This window comes from Rana temporaria, chromosome 3, assembly GCF_905171775.1.
Source record: "Rana temporaria chromosome 3, aRanTem1.1, whole genome shotgun sequence".
Taxonomy (NCBI): Eukaryota; Metazoa; Chordata; class Amphibia; order Anura; family Ranidae; genus Rana; species Rana temporaria.
Window position 1 is genome coordinate 9422703 of NC_053491.1, and position 18408 is coordinate 9441110.

Here is an 18408-nt window from a genome sequence, read left to right on the forward strand (position 1 = left end):
ATTGATGGTCAGTGCAAAGAAAAATGCCTCGTCATTAGTGGTTAATGGAAGGAAGAATGTCCCAACATTGGTGGTTAGTGGGGGTAGGAATGCCCCAGTATTGGGGATTGGTAGAAAGATGAAGGTCTCAGAATTGGTGGTCAGTGGAAAGACGAATGCCTCAGCATCAGTGATTCAGGGAGGAAGAATGCCCCAGCATTGTGTGGTCAGTGGAAGGAAGAATGCCCCAGAATTGGTGGTCAGAAGAATTCCCCAGCATTCGTGGTTAGTGGGAGAAAAAATACACCAGAATTGGTGGTCAGTGGAAGGAGGAATGCCCCAGCATTGTCGGTCAAGGAGAGGAGAAATACCCCAGAATTGGTGGTCAGAAGAATGCCCCAGCATTAGTGGTTAGTGGGAGGAAGAATGCCCCAGCTGTGGTGGTCAGTGGAAAGAAGAATGATGCAGAATTGGTGGTCAGGTGAAATAAAATGGTTCTAGTGTTGTCAGTCAGTGGAAAACAGAATGCTTAACACTGCCAATGGGAGGAGAACTGACCCATTATTGGTGGTCAGTGGAAAGTGAAAGTGAAAAATGCTCCAGTATTAGTGATTTAGGGAGGAAGAATGCCACAGAATTAGTGGTCGGAAGAATTCCCCATCATAAGTGGTTAGTGGGAGGAAAAATTCCCCAGCTTTGGTGGTCAATGGGTGAATAAATACCCCAGCATTATTGGTCAGTGGAAGGAACAATACACCAGAATTGGTGATTAGTGGAAAGATGAATGTCTCAGAATTAGTGGTCAGTGGAAAGAAGAATACCCCAGTATTAGTGGTAATTGAAAAGAAGAATACCCCAGTATTAGTGGTAATTGGAAAGAAGAATGCCCCAGTATTAGTGGTCAGTGGAAAGAAGAATGCCCCAGCATTTTCTGATCATTGGAAAGAAGAATGCTCTAGCATTGGTGGCCAAAACAGAATGCACAACACTGTTAGTCAATAAGAAGGGAACTGTCCTAGTATTGATGGTCAGTGCAAAGAAAAATGCCTTGTCATTAGTGGTTAATGGAAGGAAGAATGTCCCAACATTGGTGGTTAGTGGAAAGAAGAATACCCCAGTATTAGTGGTCAGTGGGAGCAAGAATGCTCCAGTATTAGTGGTCAGTGGAAGGAAGAAGGCCCCAGCGTCAGTGATTTAGGGAGGAAGAATGCCCCAGCATTATTGATTTAGGGAGGAAGAATGCTCCAGTATTAGTGGTCAGTGGGAGGAAGAATACCCCAGTATTAGTGGTCAGTGGGAGGAAGAATGCCCCAGTATTAGTGGTCAGTGGGAGGAAGAATGCTCCAGTATTAGTGGTCAGTGGAAGGAAGAATGCTCCCGTATTAGTGGTCAGTGGGAGGAAGAATGCATCAGTATTAGTGGTCAGTGGGAGGAAGAATGCTCCCGTATTAGTGGTCAGTGGGAGGAAGAATACCCCAGTATTAGTGGTCAGTGGGAGGAAGAATGCTCCAGTATTAGTGGTCAGTGGAAGGAAGAATGCTCCCGTATTAGTGGTCAGTGGGAGGAAGAATGCCCCAGTATTAGTGGTCAGTGGGAGGAAGAATGCTCCAGTATTAGTGGTCAGTGGAAGGAAGAATGCTCCCGTATTAGTGGTCAGTGGGAGGAAGAATGCATCAGTATTAGTGGTCAGTGGAAGGAAGAATGCTCCCGTATTAGTGGTCAGTGGGAGGAAAAATGCTCCAGTATTAGTGGTCAGTGGGAGGAAGAATGCATCAGTATTAGTGGTCAGTAGGAGGAAGAAGGCCCCAGCATCAGTGATTTAGGGAGGAAGAATGCCCCCAGCATTGTGTGGTCAGTGAAAAAAAGAATACCCCAGTATTAGTGGTCAGTGAGAGGAAGAATGCCCCCAGCATTGTGTGGTCAATGGAAAGAAGAATACCCCAGTATTAGTGGTCAGTGAAAAGAAGAATACCCCAGTATTAGTGGTCAGTGAAAAGAAGAATACCCCAGTATTAGTGGCCAGTGGGAGGAATAATGCACCGGTATTAGCGGTCAGTGGGAGGAAGAATACCCCAGTATTAGTGGTCAGTGGGAGGAAGAATACCCCAGTATTAGTGGTCAGTGGGAGGAAGAAGATCCTCTACTTGATCTCTCTTGGTTGGTCTGGTCGTAGAATTCATCTCTGTAGCACATTTCTCATAATTTTATTGAATGATACTCATTGGCTATAACATGAACATTGGTGTAGAGGAGCCCCGGTTTATTTCCGTTACTCGCCTCCAAATAAACGTTTCATATCTCGGTACACAGAGGTGACAATCTTCCAGATGGATAGGTCGCGTCACCATGGGGACGTGTGCGCACCTACCCTCTTCTGCCTCCAGATCTGACAGGTTAATAAGCAGGCCTCCGCGGCGGCGGCGCCCGAGGTTATAATTATGTCTGTCTCCCCGCTGTGTGCGGCCGCGTCCCAATCTGCCGAGATCAGCCCGAGAATCATCGGGATCATCCGCCTGCATCCGCTGTCATCGCGGTGAGGGGGGTCTACCTTTGTTCATGTACAAACTAATAAAGTTGTACTAGAATATTGAATGCAAATATGGAACGGGTCTTTACAGGTTACAGCATTGGTTGGTGTCAGTGATTTTTTTTTTAGGCTGTGAGATCTCTAATAGGAATAAAATTGTTTAAAATATTTTAAAATAATGATCTTTTTCCCCCGAGGGGACTATATGTAAAAAAAAAAAGTACTCCTCATTATTCGAGCAAAAATATGCCAGTCAGTAATATTTCAAGCAAATAATACTTGTAATAATAAAGTAAAAATAAACATAAAAATGAAAGAAAAAAAATATATATATAATTAAATATATTCAAAACAAAAAAAAATTGCCGAAAACATCCCGTAGCCTTGCACACCTGCGCAAACGCAAACGCGAGCCCAATGCGCGCACACGCATGTAAACTGGGGACGCAAATAACACACGGGGCCGGATTCAGAAAGAAGATACGACGGCGTATCAGGAGATACGCTGTTGTATCTTCTTTCTGAGTCCGGCCATCATATCTATGCGCCTGATTCATAGAATCAGGTTGCGCATAGATATGCCTAAGATCCGACAGGTGTAAGTGACTTACACCGTCGGATCTTAGGCTGCAATTCCAGGCCGGCCACTAGGTGGCGCTTCCATATCTTTTACGCGTCAAATATGCAAATGAGCATTTACGCCGATTCAGAAATGAACGACAGCCCGGCGCATTTTTTTTACATTGTTTGCGTTCGGCTTTTTCCGGCGGAAAGTTACCCCTGCTATAGGAGGGGTAAGTGCGGCGTATCCTATGTTAAGTATGGCCGTCGTTCCCGAGTTTTGAATTTTTTACGTAATTTTGCGTAAGTCGTTGGCGAATACGGCCGGACGCAATTTACGCTAACGTCGATACCAATGACGTCCTTGCGACGTCATTTGGAGCAATGCACGCTGGGAAAATTTGCGGACGGCGCATGCGCTGATCGATCGGCGCGGGGACGCACCTGATTTAAATTGTACATGCCCCCGGGGGATTTACGATACGCCGCCGCAACTTTAGAGGCAAGTGCTTTCTGAATAAAGCACTTGCCTCAAAAAATTGCGGCGGCGTAACGTAAATCAGATCCGCTAACCTATCTGAATCTAGCCCACGCAATGTAGAAATAATAAAGTAAAAAATAAAAATAAATTATATATATAATTATAAATATAAAAAAAATATATGTAATTAAATATTGTAACGGTCACCACCGTTTACGATATTCCCCTTCCATCGCCCACGACAGCTTATCTGACACTCCAACCATCCAACAGACACGATCCATACCAATTCCCCAGAAAGACGAGACAAAGCTCCGTTCTCTGAGTCAAAATGTATGAACTCTTTTAATGGTATCTTAGCTTGCTTATATACAGTACAACATGTTACAGTAATCAAAGGAACAAATGAACTCTCCACCCACACATCACACAATGGGGGGGGGGCTTCAATCACATTCTTTTAGAGAATGACATTCAGAGAAGTTAATTATTCCCCAGACGTCAGGACTCCGATACTAAGTAATTCACCTGCATAATACACATTTCTATGTCAGACGTTTTGGCACCGATTTAACATGACCTAATTACCACAGCTGAGAAGTCACATTCCTTTACTAAACATAATTGACATGCTAATTCCCTACCCCTGAAAGGAAACACCTGACCTTTAGACTGCTAACGCACAACACATAGCTATCACCAATAGCATCTTCACACAATGAAAGGTCTTAGGAGCAGACGTACTTATGCCTAGATTCACGTACGTTGCCGCAACTTTGCGGTGGCGTAGCTTAAGGCATTTAGGCTACGCCGCCGTAAGTTAGCGAGGCAAGTACATGATTCACAATGTACTTGCCTGCTATGTTACGGCGGCGTAGCCTAAAGCGGGCGGGCGTAAGGGCGCCGAATTCAAATGTGTGTAAGGGGGGCGTGTTTTATGTTAATAAGGCTTGACCATACATTTTTGACGTTTTTTCTTACTGCGCATGCGCCGGGCGCCTACATTTCCCAGTGTGCATTGCGGCTAAGTACGCCGCACGGGCCTATTGATTTTGACGTGGACGTAAACGACGTTAATCCCGATTCACGGACGACTTACGCAAACGACGTAAAAAATTCGAATTTCGACGTGGGAACGGCGGCCATACTTAGAATTACTATTCCATGTAGGGCTAAGCTCTAACCTTAGGCGGCCTATCTCTAACGTAAATGGTGTAAAAGTACTGCGGCGGCCGGGCGTACGTTCGTGAATCGGCGTATCTACTCATATTCATATTCTACGCCGACCACAATGGAAGCGCCACCTAGCGGCCATCTGAAATATTGCAATCTAAGATAGGACGGCGCAAGCCTTCGTATCTTAGATATGTTTAAGCGTATCTCTGTTTGAGCATACGCTTAAACATAGGTCGGCGTAGATTCTGAGTTAGGTCGGCTTATCTACTGATAAGCCGGCCTAACTCTTTATGAATCTACCTAATAATGTTCTGGGGGGGGTTAATTCATTTTATTGCCAAAAATTAGGATTGTTTTACATGAATGCGAAAAATGAAATCAAAATTGCTCTGGAGCCCAACTGGTAACAAAAAAATGCGGTATAGTTTTCTCATTGGGGGTATTTTAGAAAACCATACTGCATTTTAGCCACTAGATGGAGCCAATAAAACAGGCATTAATCTCTTAGGAAAAATACAGTGACAGATCCCAGCCCCCACCCTCATGTGAATGAGTATGTGGTAGATCGTACCCCTACCCATTCACCTAAAAAAAAAAAAAAAAGTGTCAAAAATAAACACAGTACACAGGTTTTTAAAGTGGTTGGAAACCCTTTACAACCACTTTAGCCTACAGGTAAGTCTAGATTAACCACTTAAGACCCGGACCAAAATGCAGGTAAACGATTCGGGAAAGCGTCGCTTTCACTGACAATCGTGCAATGTGGCTCCCAAACAAAATTGACGTCCTTTTTTTCCCCACAAATAGAGCTTTCTTTTGGTGGTATTTGATCACCTCTGCGGTTTTCGCAAACAATGTTTATCGATTGGTTTGCGCAAAATGTATAGCGTTTACAAAATAGGGGATAGTTTTATAGCATTTTTATTTAAAAAAAAAAAAATTGTGACCGCGACATTATGGCGGACACATCGGACAATTTTGACACATTTTTGGGACCATTGTCATTTTCACAGCAAAAAATTCTATAAAAATGCACTGATTACTGTGAAAATGACAATTGCAGTTTGGGAGTTAACCACTAGGAGCGCTGAAGGGGTTAAGTGTGACCTCATATGTGTTTCTAACTGTAGGGGGGCGGGGCTGGACGTGTGACGTTACTGATCGCCTTTCCCTATATCAGGGAACACACGATCAATGACACTGCCACAGTGAAGAACGGGGAAGCTGTGTTTACACTCACCTCTCCCCGTTCTTCAGCTCCGGGGACCGATCGCGGGACTCCAGCAGCGATCGGGTCTGCGGGTCCCGCGGTCACGGAGCTTCGGACCGGGTCGCGGGCGTGCGCCCGGGACCTACGGCTGGGCACTTAAAGAGGACGTACAGGTACGTGCTTGTGCCCAGCCGTGCCATTCTGCCGACGTATATGTGCAGGAGGCGGTCCTTAAGTGGTTAAGGCTTACCTGTAGTTGCTTGAAATATCTCCCAGACCTGGACATCTAGGAGATATTTGCAAATCGCCATAGGAAGATTTCTCCTGCGCATGCGCCGGAGTTAGAAAGGGCACGCTGTGCCGTTTCTATCTCGGGTCATGCCGTTAAAGGCGGCTCCTGTGCGCATGCGCGGGAGTGACGTCACGCGACATCACGCGACTCCGACCAGTCACAGTGCCGGAGTTCGCGGCCCCCCGGAAGGGAGAGGGGTGAAGAATGGGCGCTCGCTACTAGCGAGGAAGACGGGGACATTGCGGGTTTCTCCTGCAGGTAAGTGTCACATTATGCTTTACCTTTACAGGGAAACAAAGAGAAAGTAACACCCAGGGCCGATCCTATGCAGGGTGCACGGGGTGCTCCGCACCCGGGCGCTGCAGAGGTGGGGGCGTCAAAGCTCCAAAGTGCTCCCCTCCCTCCTCCTTGTCTGTGTCCAGAGGTGGAGCGCATGTAGTGGGTACTGCGGTTCCCCATCCCGCTTTCTCTCTCCGCTGGCAACTGACGAGCGCATACCTTCCCGATGTCCCCGGAATCCGGGGTTGGGTACCACAGAGGAGCCTATTACAGGAACACGTTCCGGCACTAGGCTCCACTAATAAATTCTGTCCGGTGCGCAAGGAGCAGTCCCCTGTCTGCCCCACCCCCTCTGCGTGTGTCGGCTCTTCTCCCATAGGCGGTGTGATGAGAGGCTTCTGGATTGGCCGGAGCTGCTGCCAATCATCCCGTGCACTCCCAGAAATGCTCTCCGAGTGCCACCCTCCAAGAAACCAAAGATGCCACATATGTCCCGCCCCCCTGTAATGTGCTTCTGCTCCCAGCGCGCTCGAGCTACAGGGATCTATTGGACAAGTACTGATCTATGGGGACACCTGCTGTGGGGGGCTCTAATGGGGGCACCTGCTGTGGGGGCCTCTGATGGGGGACAACTGCTGTGGGGGGGCTCTAATGGGGGACACCTGCTGGGGGGCTCTGATGGGGGACACCTGCTGGGGGGCTCTGATGGGGGACACCTGCTGTGGGGGGCTCTGATGGGGCACACCTGCTGTGGGGGGGCTCTAATGGGGGACACCTGCTGGGGGGGGCTCTGATGGGGGACACCCGCTGTGGGGGGCTCTGATGGGGGACAACTGCTGTGGGGGGTTCTGATGGGGCACACCTGCTGTGGGGGGGCTCTAATGGGGGACACCTGCTGGGGGGAGCTCTGATGGGGCACACCTGCTGTGGGGGGCTCTAATGGGGGACACCTGCTGGGGGCTCTGATGGGGCACACCTGCTGTGGGGGGCTCTAATGGGGGACACCTGCTGGGGGGCTCTGATGGGGACACCTGCTGGGGGGGGCTCTGATGGGGGACACCTGATGGGGGGGCTCTGATGGGGGACACCTGCTGTGGGGGGGCTCTGATGGCGGACACCTGCTGGGGGGGACTCTGATGGGGGACACTAATGAAGAATTCTTAGGGGAGCAGCTCTGTGTTTGAGTCATAGCCATAGAAACATTTTTAATGGGGAGGAGTTAATAAGATGACCACGCCCATGTGGGGGCGCCAGAAATATTTTTGCACCCAGGCGTCTGTGACCCTAGGATCGGCCCTGGTAACACCCATCAAGGCTTACTTCCTCTTTAAATTCTTTTATTAAGGCAGCTCCGGCGTCTCTTCCGAATTCTTCTCCCCTCTCCGACTCTTTTGGCGACGTCTTCTCCCTCTGCCGGTTCTTCTCTCTCTCTCTGGTTCTTCTCCTCTCTGCGCTGACACGCCCCGCAGACCCCAACAACTACCGGCAAGGGTTGTCGGGAATAGGCCCTTGTCCTCATCAACATGGGGACAAGGTGCTTTGCAGTGGGGGGCGCAGGGCCCCCCTCCCCCAAAGCACCCACTCCTCGCCATGTTGAGGGCATGTGGCCTGGTATGGTTCAGGGGAGGAGGTGTTTGCTTGTCCCCACCCCCTTTCATGGTCTGCAGGGCTGCATGCTCAGATAAGGGTCTGGTATGGAATTAGGGGGGGACCCCGCGCCATTTTTTTGGGGGTTTCCCCTTAAAAATCCATACCAGATCAAAGGGCCTGGTATGGTCTTGGAGTGGGGAACCCATGCTGTTTTTTATTTTTTTTTATTTGGCTGGGGTTCCCCTTCATCAGAGCACAAGTCGCATGCCAAAGTCGGATCATTTAAGACGGCGATCCGACTTTGATTTGACTTCGGTGATATTCAATAGGCTGAAGTCGGACCAAAGTAGAGCCGGGAGCATTTTCAAAGTCGGACCAGTTAACCACTTAAGGACCGCCCCCTGCACATATGCGTCGGCAGAATGGCACGGCTGGGCACAAGCACGTACCTGTACGTCCTCTTTAAGTGCCCAGCTGCGGTTCGCGGGCGCGCGCCCGCGACCCGGTCCGAAGCTCCGCGGCCGCGGGACCCGCAGACCCGATCGCTGCTGGAGTCCCGCGATCGGTCCCCGGAGCTGAAGAACGGGGAGAGATGAGTGTAAACACAGCTTCCTCGTTCTTCACTGTGGCGCCGTCATCGATCGTGTGATCCCTGATATAGGGAAGCACGATCAATGACGTCACACGTCCAGCCCCGCCCCCTACAGTTAGAAACACATATGAGGTCACACGTAACCACTTCAGCGCCCCCTAGTGGTTAACTCCTAAACTGCAATTGTCATTTTCACAGTAATCAGCGCATTTTTATAGCATTTTTTGCTGTGAAAATGACAATTGTCCCAAAAATGTGTCATGTGCCATTAGTAGTAAAAGAAAATTATTAATAAAAATGCAATAAAACTATCCCCTATTTTGTAAATGCTTTAAATTTTGCGCAAACCAATCGATAAACGCTTATTGTGATTTTTTTTACCAAAAATAGGTAGAAGAATACGTATCGGCCTAAACTCAGGAATTTTTTTTTTTTTTATATATTTTTGGGGGATATTTATTATAGCAAAAAGTAAAAAATATTGTTTTTTTTTTCAAAATTGACGCTCTATTTTTGTTTATAGCGCAAAAAATAAAAACCGCAGAAGTGATCAAATACCACCAAAAGAAAGCTCTATTTGTGGGAAAAAAAGGACGCCAATTTTTTTTCGGAGCCACGTCGCACGACCGCGCAATTGTCAGTTAAAGCGACGCGTTGCCGAATCGCAAAAACTGTCCGCGTCCTTTACCTGCATTTTGGTCTTAAGTGGTTAAGAAGGCTCTCATAGAGAACCATTGATTTACACACGTCATGCGTCATGAGCTCCCGATGTCAGAGCGTTTGTCGTACCAGTGTGAACCCGGCCAGAGAGAGTGCTCCTAATCTCAGCTTGTTACCTGTATAGAAGACACCTGGGTGGTTGGCTGTGTACTGTGGGGGGCTTTGTATTGTGCAGAGGGTGAGTGTTACCTGTATAGAAGACACCTGGGAGACAGAAATCTTGCTGATTGATAAGGGGATCAAATACTTATTTCACTCATTAAAATTCAAATCAATTTAGAACTTTTGTGAAATGCGTTTTTCTGGATATTTTTGTTGTTATTCTGTCTTTCCCTGTTATAATAAACCGACACTTAAAATTATAGACCAGTGTTAATTTCGTCAACGAAAACGTGTGCGTCATAATTTTCGTCAGTGGCTTTTTTTTACAGTGACGAAAACTAAAGTAAAAGTACAGCACATTTCTGCCAACTGACGAAAACTATGACGAAAGTCTAATCCGTTTTCATTAAGGAATGAAAACAGAACGTTAATGGGGCTGTGTGCTGTGTACTGTGGGGGGCTTTGTATTGTGCAGAGGGTGGGGGGCTGTGTGCTGTGTACTGTGGGGGGGGGCTTTGTGTTGTGCAGAGGGTGGGGGGCTGTGTACTGTGGGGGATTTGTATTGTGCAGAGGGAGGGGGGCCATGTACTGTGGGGGGCTTTGTATTATGTAGAGGGTGGAGGCTGTGTGCTGTGGGGGACTTTGTATAATGCAGAGGGTGGGGGACTGTGTATTGTGGGGGGCTGTGTATTGTGCAGAGGGTGGGGGCTGTGTACTGTGGGGGGCTTTGTATTGTGCAGAGGGTGGGGGGCTGTGTGCTGTGTACTGTGGGGGGGATTTGTATTGTGCAGAGGGTGGGGGGCTGTGTACTGTGGGGGGCTTTGTATTGTGCAGAGGGTGGGGGGCTGTGTACTGTGGGGGGCTTTGTATTGTACAGAGGGTGGGTGGCTGTGTGCTGTGTACTGTGGGGGGCTTTGTATAATGCAGAGGGTGGGGGACTGTGTATTGTGGGGGGCTGTGTATTGTGCAGAGGGTGGGGGGCTGTGTACTGTGGGAGGCTTTGTATCGTGCAGAGGGTGGGAGGCTGTGCATTGTGCAGATGGTGGGGGACTGTGTATTGTGCAGAGGGTGGGTGGCTATGTACTGTGGGGGGCTTTGTATTGTGCAGAGGGTGGGGGCTGTGCATTGTGCAGGGGGTGGGGTGCTGTGTACTGTGGGGGGCTATGTATTGTGAAGAGGGTGGGGGCTGTGTGCTGTGTAGGGCTATGTATTGTGAAGAGGGTGGGGGCTGTGTGCTGTGGGGGGCTTTGTATAATGCAGAGGGTGAGGGACTGTGTACTGTGGGAGGCTTTGTATTGTGCAGAGGGTGGGGGCTGTGCATTGTGCAGGGGGTGGGGTGCTGTGTACTGTGGGGGGCTATGTATTGTGAAGAGGGTGGGGGCTGTGTGCTGTGTAGGGCTATGTATTGTGAAGAGGGTGGGGGCTGTGTGCTGTGGGGGGCTTTGTATAATGCAGAGGGTGAGGGACTGTGTACTGTGGGAGGCTTTGTATTGTGCAGAGGGTGGGGGGCTGTGTGCTGTGGGAGGCTTTGTATTGTGCAGAGGGTGGGGGGCTGTGTACTGTGGGGGGCTTTGTATTGTGCAGAGGGTGGGGGGCTGTGTACTGTGGGGGGCTTTGTATTGTGCAGAGGGTGGGGGGCTGTGTACTGTGGGGGGCTTTTTATTGTGCAGAGGGTGGGTGGCTGTGTGATGTGTACTGTGGGGGGCTCCATTCACACCTTGGCGACAAAACGCCCGACGCTCGATACGCTGGAGGGGCGAATTTCCATTGCTGTCTATGAGATGGTTCTCATCTCACGCCGAACGCCGAAACGCCGTACGCCTGCCGCCTGAAAACAAGTCCCGGACCCTTTTTTTCAGGCGGCATTGGCGTTCGGCCACAGACAGCAATGGAAATGATTTGTTAAAAAAAAAAAAAAAAAGTTAAACGAATCGCGGCAAAATACGCCGCGTACGCGGCGTTACTTGTCGCCTAGGTGTGAATGCAGCCTAAATCTTATGAATTGGGTGGTGGTTGAGTCCCTATGGGCTGAAGACTTCTCACCTGCGTGTGACGATTAGCAGCAGAAGCGCGGATTTCCCGTTCCGATGTGTCGGCGTCCCGAAATGTGTTTATAAAGGGCAATCCGGCTCACTTTGTTTAATATAAAGCAAAGTACTTGTGTGTGTGAGCGTCCCCCAGAGACGCATTTCTAGTCCTAGGAGCCCCTCTGAGCGGATAAGAAGCACATTAAATAGGAAGACTCAATTGTTACAATTGGATTGTTCGCAGCAACTTGTTATTCTTCTGTCTACGTGAAGACGTGGAAGGAGACCTCCGGGAGGACGCGAGACGACGGCGCTTGTCGGGTACTCAGGTGTTTCCTGGGAGAGAATTAGAGGAAGACGTAGCATCTACTATCAGAGGGACGCGCACAGCTGCGCGCTGCTAACTGTCATTTACAAATCACACTGAAGTAATTAGACATGTGCACTGCCGGAAAAAAAAACTGGGGTTTTCGTTTCATTCGTTTTTTTGCTTTTTTCAGAAATTTGTAAAATTCAGAAATTAAAAAATTCGGAAATTAAAAAATTTGGAGTTTCGAATTACGAATTTGCGAATTTTGCAAATTCGAAAATTCTAACAATTTGGAATTGGAAAATGTTTTGTTTTCGTTTGATTAGTTTTTTTCCCTTTTTTCGAAAATTCAAAAAATTCGGAAATTCAAAAATGATGAATTTCAAAATTACAAATTTTCGAAAATTCAGAAATTCTAAAACTTTTGGAATTTGGAAATTCGAAATTTGCAAATTCAGAAATTATGAATTTCAAAATTACGAATTTTCGAAAATTCAGAAATTCAAAAAATTCGGAATTTGGAAATTTGAAAATTCGGAAATTAAAAAAAAATCGGAATTTGGAAATTCGAAAATTCGGAATTTGGAAATTCGAAAATTTGTGAATTTGGAAATTCGAAAATTTCCGAATTTCATTTCATTAATTTTTTGCTTTTTTCGGAAATTCAGAAACTCGAAAATTCTGAATTTCCAATTTCCAAATTTTCTATATCCGAATGATCAAATTCCGAATTTCAGAATTTTGCTAATTTATTTTTGCAAATTCTGGATTTTTAGGACCAGATTCAGGTACAAATACGTTACGCTGCGGCGGCGTAACGTATCCCATTTACGTTACACCGCCGCAGGTTTACAGTGTAAGTGCCTGATTCACAAAGCTCTTACCTGTAAACTTGCGGCGGTGTAACGTAAATCCGCTCGGTGCAAGCCCGCCTAATTCAAATGGGACGGGCACCATTTAAATTAGGCGCGTTCCTGCGCCGAACGTACTGCGCATGCTCCGTCCCTAAAATTACCCGACGTGCATTGCACTTAATGACGTCGCAAGGACGTCATTGGTTTCGACCTTAACGTAAATGGCGTCCAGCGCCATTCACGTACAACTTACGCAAACAACGTGAAATTTCAAATTTCAACGCGGGAACGACGGCCATACTTAACATTGGCTAGACCACCTAGAGGGCAGCCTTAACTTTATGACGCGTATCGCTACGGAAACAACGTAAATTTAGATCGACGGGCAAAGCGGACGTTCGTGAATCGCCGTAACTAGTCATTTGCATATTCTACGCCGACCGCAATGGAATCGCCACCTAGCGGCCGGCCTAGAATTACAGCCTAAGATCCGACGGTGTAACACAATTACACCTGTCGGATCTTAGGGCTATCTATGCGTAACTGATTCTATGAATCAGGCGCATAGATACGACAATCGTATTTCAGAGATACGCCGTCGTATCTCTTTTGTGAATCTGGCCCTTAGATTTTAGATTTTTGAATTTTAGATTTTTTAATTTTAGATTTTTTAATTTTGCAATTTAGAATTTTGCAATCTCGAATTTTCAAATTTTCCAAATTCGGAAAAATTCGGCAATTTTGGAAATCCAAAAATTTGGAAATTGAAAAATTTGGAAATTTCGGAATGAACTAATTTGTTAAAATTCGTTAAAAAACTAATTCGGAACTAAACGAATTGCACATGTCTACCAGCAACTGCAACCTTTGTCATCATGAGAGCTGCATTCACACCTTAGAGCGGCGTTTTGTACCGCGATGTGGCGCGACAAATTGCGGCGTTTTGTACCGCGATTTTCCGCGACAAAACGCGTTGTTTTTTAACATTGTTTTCGCTGGAGGGGTGATTTACACATTGTCGGCTATGCCGAACGCCGAAGCCGCCTGAAAAAAAGGGTCAAGGACTTGTTTTGAGCTTCATAAGTGTGTACGCGGCATAAGTGTGCGGTACAATTGTCCTTTTATTTGTATCGTCACAATAGTGGGGTGGATTCAGGTAGGCAGGTAGGGGCACGCAAAACTGCGGCGGAGTAACGAATGACATTTACGTTACGCCTCCACAAGTTTTATGGGCAAGTGCTTGATTCACAAAGCGGCGTAGCGTAAAAGGGGCCGGCGTAAGCGCGCGTAATTCAAATGATCCGGGTAGGGGGAGTGGATCATTTAATTAGGCGCGTTCCCGCGCCGAACGTACTGCGCATGCGCCATCCCTAAAATTTCTCGACGTGTATTGCGGTAATTGACGTCGCAAGGACGTCATTGGTTTCGCCGTGAACGTAAATGGCGTCCAGCGCCATTCACGGACGACTTACGCAAACAGCGTAAAATTTTCAAATCGCAATGCGGGAACGACGGCCATACTTAACATTGGCTGTGCCTCCTAATAGCAGGAGCAGCCTTACGTCGAAAACGACGTAAAAAACTACCGCCGGGCGCATGTACATTCGTGAATCGGCGTAAGTATGTAATTTGCATACTCTACGCTGACATCTATGGGAGCGTCAACTAGCGGCCAGCGGCAGAATGCACCCTAAGATACGACGGCGTAAGAGACTTATGCCAGTCGTATCTTAGGCTAAAGTCGGCGTATCTAGCTTTCTGAATACAGAAAGTAGATACGCCGGCGCTACTTAGCAATTACGCGGCATATCTATGGATACACCGGCGTAATTGCTCTCTGAATCTACCCCAGTGTTTGTAGTTTTATAAGGCATTTGGGTTGATTTACTAAAACTGGAGAGTGCAAATCTGGTGTAGCTCTGCATGGAAACCAATCAGCTTCCAGGTTTTTCACCAAAGCTTTAATTAACCACTTCATTACCGGCCCATAGTCATTTGACGTCTACAGAGGGGATCTCCCATCCTGGGTGGACGTCATATGACGTCCTGGGCTTTGTGTGGTGATATCTGAATGATGAGTGCAGCTAGAGGCATCATTCAGATATCATTCGTTAGTGCCGCCGATTCTGTGCAACATAAGAATGATCATCGCGGCAGTTCCGCCGCTTGATCGTTCTTATAGGTGGCGGGAGGGGACATCCCCCACTCCCGCCGTCATCCGGTGCTTCTCCGGGCTCTCCCGTGCCATCGGGGGCCCGGAGAACGAATCGTCCGGCGCAGGCAGGAAGCATAGAGATGACTGGTGACCAGATGGCCACCAGTCATCTCTATGACCGTCGGAGGACCCGGGCGCGATGTGACGACGTCACGTCCGGGTACCCGTAAGTAAACAAAGCCCCGATTGCGGCTAGTGAGCAACAGTAATCATGAGATCGGTGAGTCTTATTGACTCCCCCGCATCTCTCCATAAAGAGGACCTGTCACACACATTCCTATTACAAGGGATGTTTACATTCCTTGTAATAGGAATAAAAGTGAAAAAAAAAAAAATTAAGAAAAAGTGTAAAAAAAAAAAAAATTTTTTAACGCCCCTGTCCCCGGTAGCTTGCGCGCAGAAGCGAACGCACACGTAAGTCCCGCCGACATATGTAAACGCCGTTTAAACCACATATGTGAGGTATCGCCGCATGCGTTAGAGCGCCAGCAACAATTCTAGCACTAGATCTCCTCTGTAAATCTAAACTGGTAACCTGTTAAAAATTTCAAAGCGTTGCCTATGGAGATTTTTAAGTACCGAAGTTTGGCGCCATTCCATGAGTGTGCGCAATTTTAAAGCGTGACATGTTAGGTATCTATTTACTCGGTGTAACATCATCTTTCATATTTTACAAAAAAATTGGGCTAACTTTACTGTTTGGTTATTTTTTTAATTCATGAAACCATTTTTTTCCCCAAAAAAAGGCGTTTGAAAAATTATTGCGCAAATACCATGCGAGATAAAACGTTGCAATGACCGCCACTTTATTCCCTAGGGTGTCTGCTTAAAAAAATATACATAATGTTTGGGGGTTCTGAGTAATTTTGTAGTAAAAAAATTCAGATTTTTACATGAAGGAGAGAAGTGCCAGAATAGGCGCGGTATGGAAGTGGTTAAGGACAACTCTTACCAAAGGCGTAGTGTCATGGATATGCAATAGTCTGGCAGCTTACCTGTGTCCATCTGTCCATTAAGAGGCCTGACTCTGTTCTGGTTACCTTCTTATCTCCTCTCCTTCCTGTATGGCCCCACCCAGGCCATCCCAGGAAGTCTATATTAACCATTGCACTACAGGCCTGCAGTCCTTTTCAACAGTGTTGTTTGCGTAGTTCCTGTCTGCAGTGTGCTACGATTGTCTTCCTGTGTACCGTTTTTGGCTCGTCCGCGACTTTTCCTGTTTGCCTGTGATCTTGACCTTTTGCCTGTCCCTTGGTTACCCCTGTCTGCCTGTTTCCCTGACCTTGGCTTACCCATCACTACTGCTTGTCTGCTTGCTGCTTCCCCTCTCTCCCTGTGGAGCGTGACCTAGGGGACCCCAGGGGTCGCGACCTGGATCCAGCTGCGGCGAAGGCCATCCTCACCACTAGAGGCTCTGGTGAACACAAAGCTGGGTCTTGGACTCCGCGCCCTGGGCAATCTTGGGTTCACACTTCCTCTCTTATCGCAGCAATCAGTCATAGGTTTCACTACCCTGTGGTACATCCTTGACCCCAACAGGTGACCTGACATGTAGTTGTCCTTCAAAAAAGAAAACAAGCCTCCCTTGATGTGACCATTTATTAATATTTGTAGGCACCTTACATTCTCATTGAATGACTCGAATTTAGCAAAAGACCAAATGACTAGAAATTTTCCTTATAAAATTTGAAGTTGAACTGTTCGCAGTGAGCCTTGATGACCTTCGCCAGCGCCGGAGAGCCACAGTAGAACACTTGCACCTTTCCTTTCTTCTCCCGCTCAATTTTCTGGAAAACCTGAAAACCAAGATTACGAAATGATCAATAATCGCTTTTAGAAAACTTCCTATAAGCCAACCCAGAAAATATTCGTCTGGAAATGATATGTCGTGCCTTGTTCCAGTCTGGACGTCCCGGCTGCGTTCGAGTCTTCAGTCCCGTGATGGAGTCTTTTTCTTCCTTCTTGGCCAGAAGGTCCAGAGCCATCTGTAGTCCGATGGCCTTCATGTCGTTCTTGCCGAGAGCGGAAGTCATGTACATGTGCATTTCCAGGAACCGACCTGAGAGACACAACAACCATATTTCATTTTCTGAACAATTCTACTGCCGTCATCTTTACTGTAACTGGTTCCAGGGGCGGACTGACCATTGAGTCACTTGGCCACTGCCCGAGGGCCCCATGCCACTAGGGGGCTCCATAAGGGTTGCCAGGCTCAGTAAAACCAGGGAGAGTATGTAAAAATCTTTGGGCCAGATTCATGTAGATTTGCGGCGGCGTATCGTATCCCGTTTACGTTACGCCGCCGCAAGTTTCCAGCGTAAGTGCTTGATTCACAAAGCACTTGCGTGTAAACTTTCGGCGGCGTAGCGTAAAGCCATCCGGCGCAAGCCCGCCTAATTCAAATGGGGCGTGTACCATTTAAATTAGGCGCGTCCCCGCGCCGAACGTTCTGCGCATGCTCCGTTTGTAAATTTCCCGCCGTGCTTTGCGCAAAATTACGGCGCCCCGACGTGTTTTTTGAACTGCGACGTGCATAACGTATTCCCGGACGTCATACGCAAAAAAAAAAATTTAATTCGACGCGGGAACGACGGCCATACTTTAACATGGATGGTGTAATTTTACACCATCTAAATAGCACACTTAACTTTACGACGGGAAAAACCGACGTAAGAGAATGCGACGACCACGCGTACCTTCGTGGATTGCCGTAATCAGCTAATAAGCATACCCGATGCGGAAAACGACGCGATCTCCACCAAGCGGCGGCCGAAGTATTGCATCCTAAGATCCGAAGGCGTACGAAGCCGTACGCCTGTCGGATCTTAGCCAAATGCCGTCGTATCTTTGTTTGTGAATTACAAATAAAGATACGACGCGGCAAATTTGAAAGTACGCCGGAGTATCAGCAGATATTCCAGCGTACTTCTTCTCTGAATCTGGTCCATAGTTTTTTTTACATGTGAAAATCCCGAGATTTTAGCTGCCCCGCCTCTGCACTGCCTCCTGGCGTGGTGGCCATCTGTAAGCCCGGGGGCCCCATAATCTTCTATTGCCCGGGGGCCCCATGAGTTGTCAGTCCGCCCCTGACTGGTTCCCTAGTGACAGATTGATTATGGTGACAGTTATTAACCGGTTAAGACCTGGACCATTATGCAGGTTAAGGACCTGGCCCCTTTTTGCGATTCGGCACTGCGTCGCTTTAACTGACAATTGCGCGGTCGTGCGACTATTTAAATTCAAATTTATTCTGTTTGGAAATTCAAATTTTGTAACATGGTTATATTCTTTCTGTTCTGTTCAATTTTTTTTCTACTCTATTCTATTCTTTTCTATTTAAAGGGGAGTTCCGGCCACAATTTCACTTTTTAAATATAAATACCCCTGTAATACACAAGCTTAATGTATTCTAGTAAAGTTAGTCTGTAAACTAAGGTCCGTTTTGTTAGGTTGTTACAGCATTTAGACACTTTATAAAATAGAAATTGACTGG

The 18408-nt window shown here is 47.3% G+C and overlaps 1 protein-coding gene across 1 annotated transcript in view; it reads right to left on the reverse strand.

Annotated features, from left to right (window-relative positions):
* Positions 1-16499: 16499 nt before the first annotated feature.
* NOX5 (NADPH oxidase 5) overlaps positions 16500-18408 on the reverse strand; it is a 74477-nt gene continuing 72568 nt past the window's right edge. Inside the window, exons 16-17 of the mRNA XM_040342230.1 lie at positions 16808-16974; positions 16500-16711 (exon numbers count right to left, since the gene is read on the reverse strand). Coding sequence (XP_040198164.1) covers positions 16580-16711; positions 16808-16974 — 299 coding nt within the window. The 3' untranslated portion in view covers positions 16500-16579. The remainder of the gene's footprint in view (positions 16712-16807; positions 16975-18408) is intronic.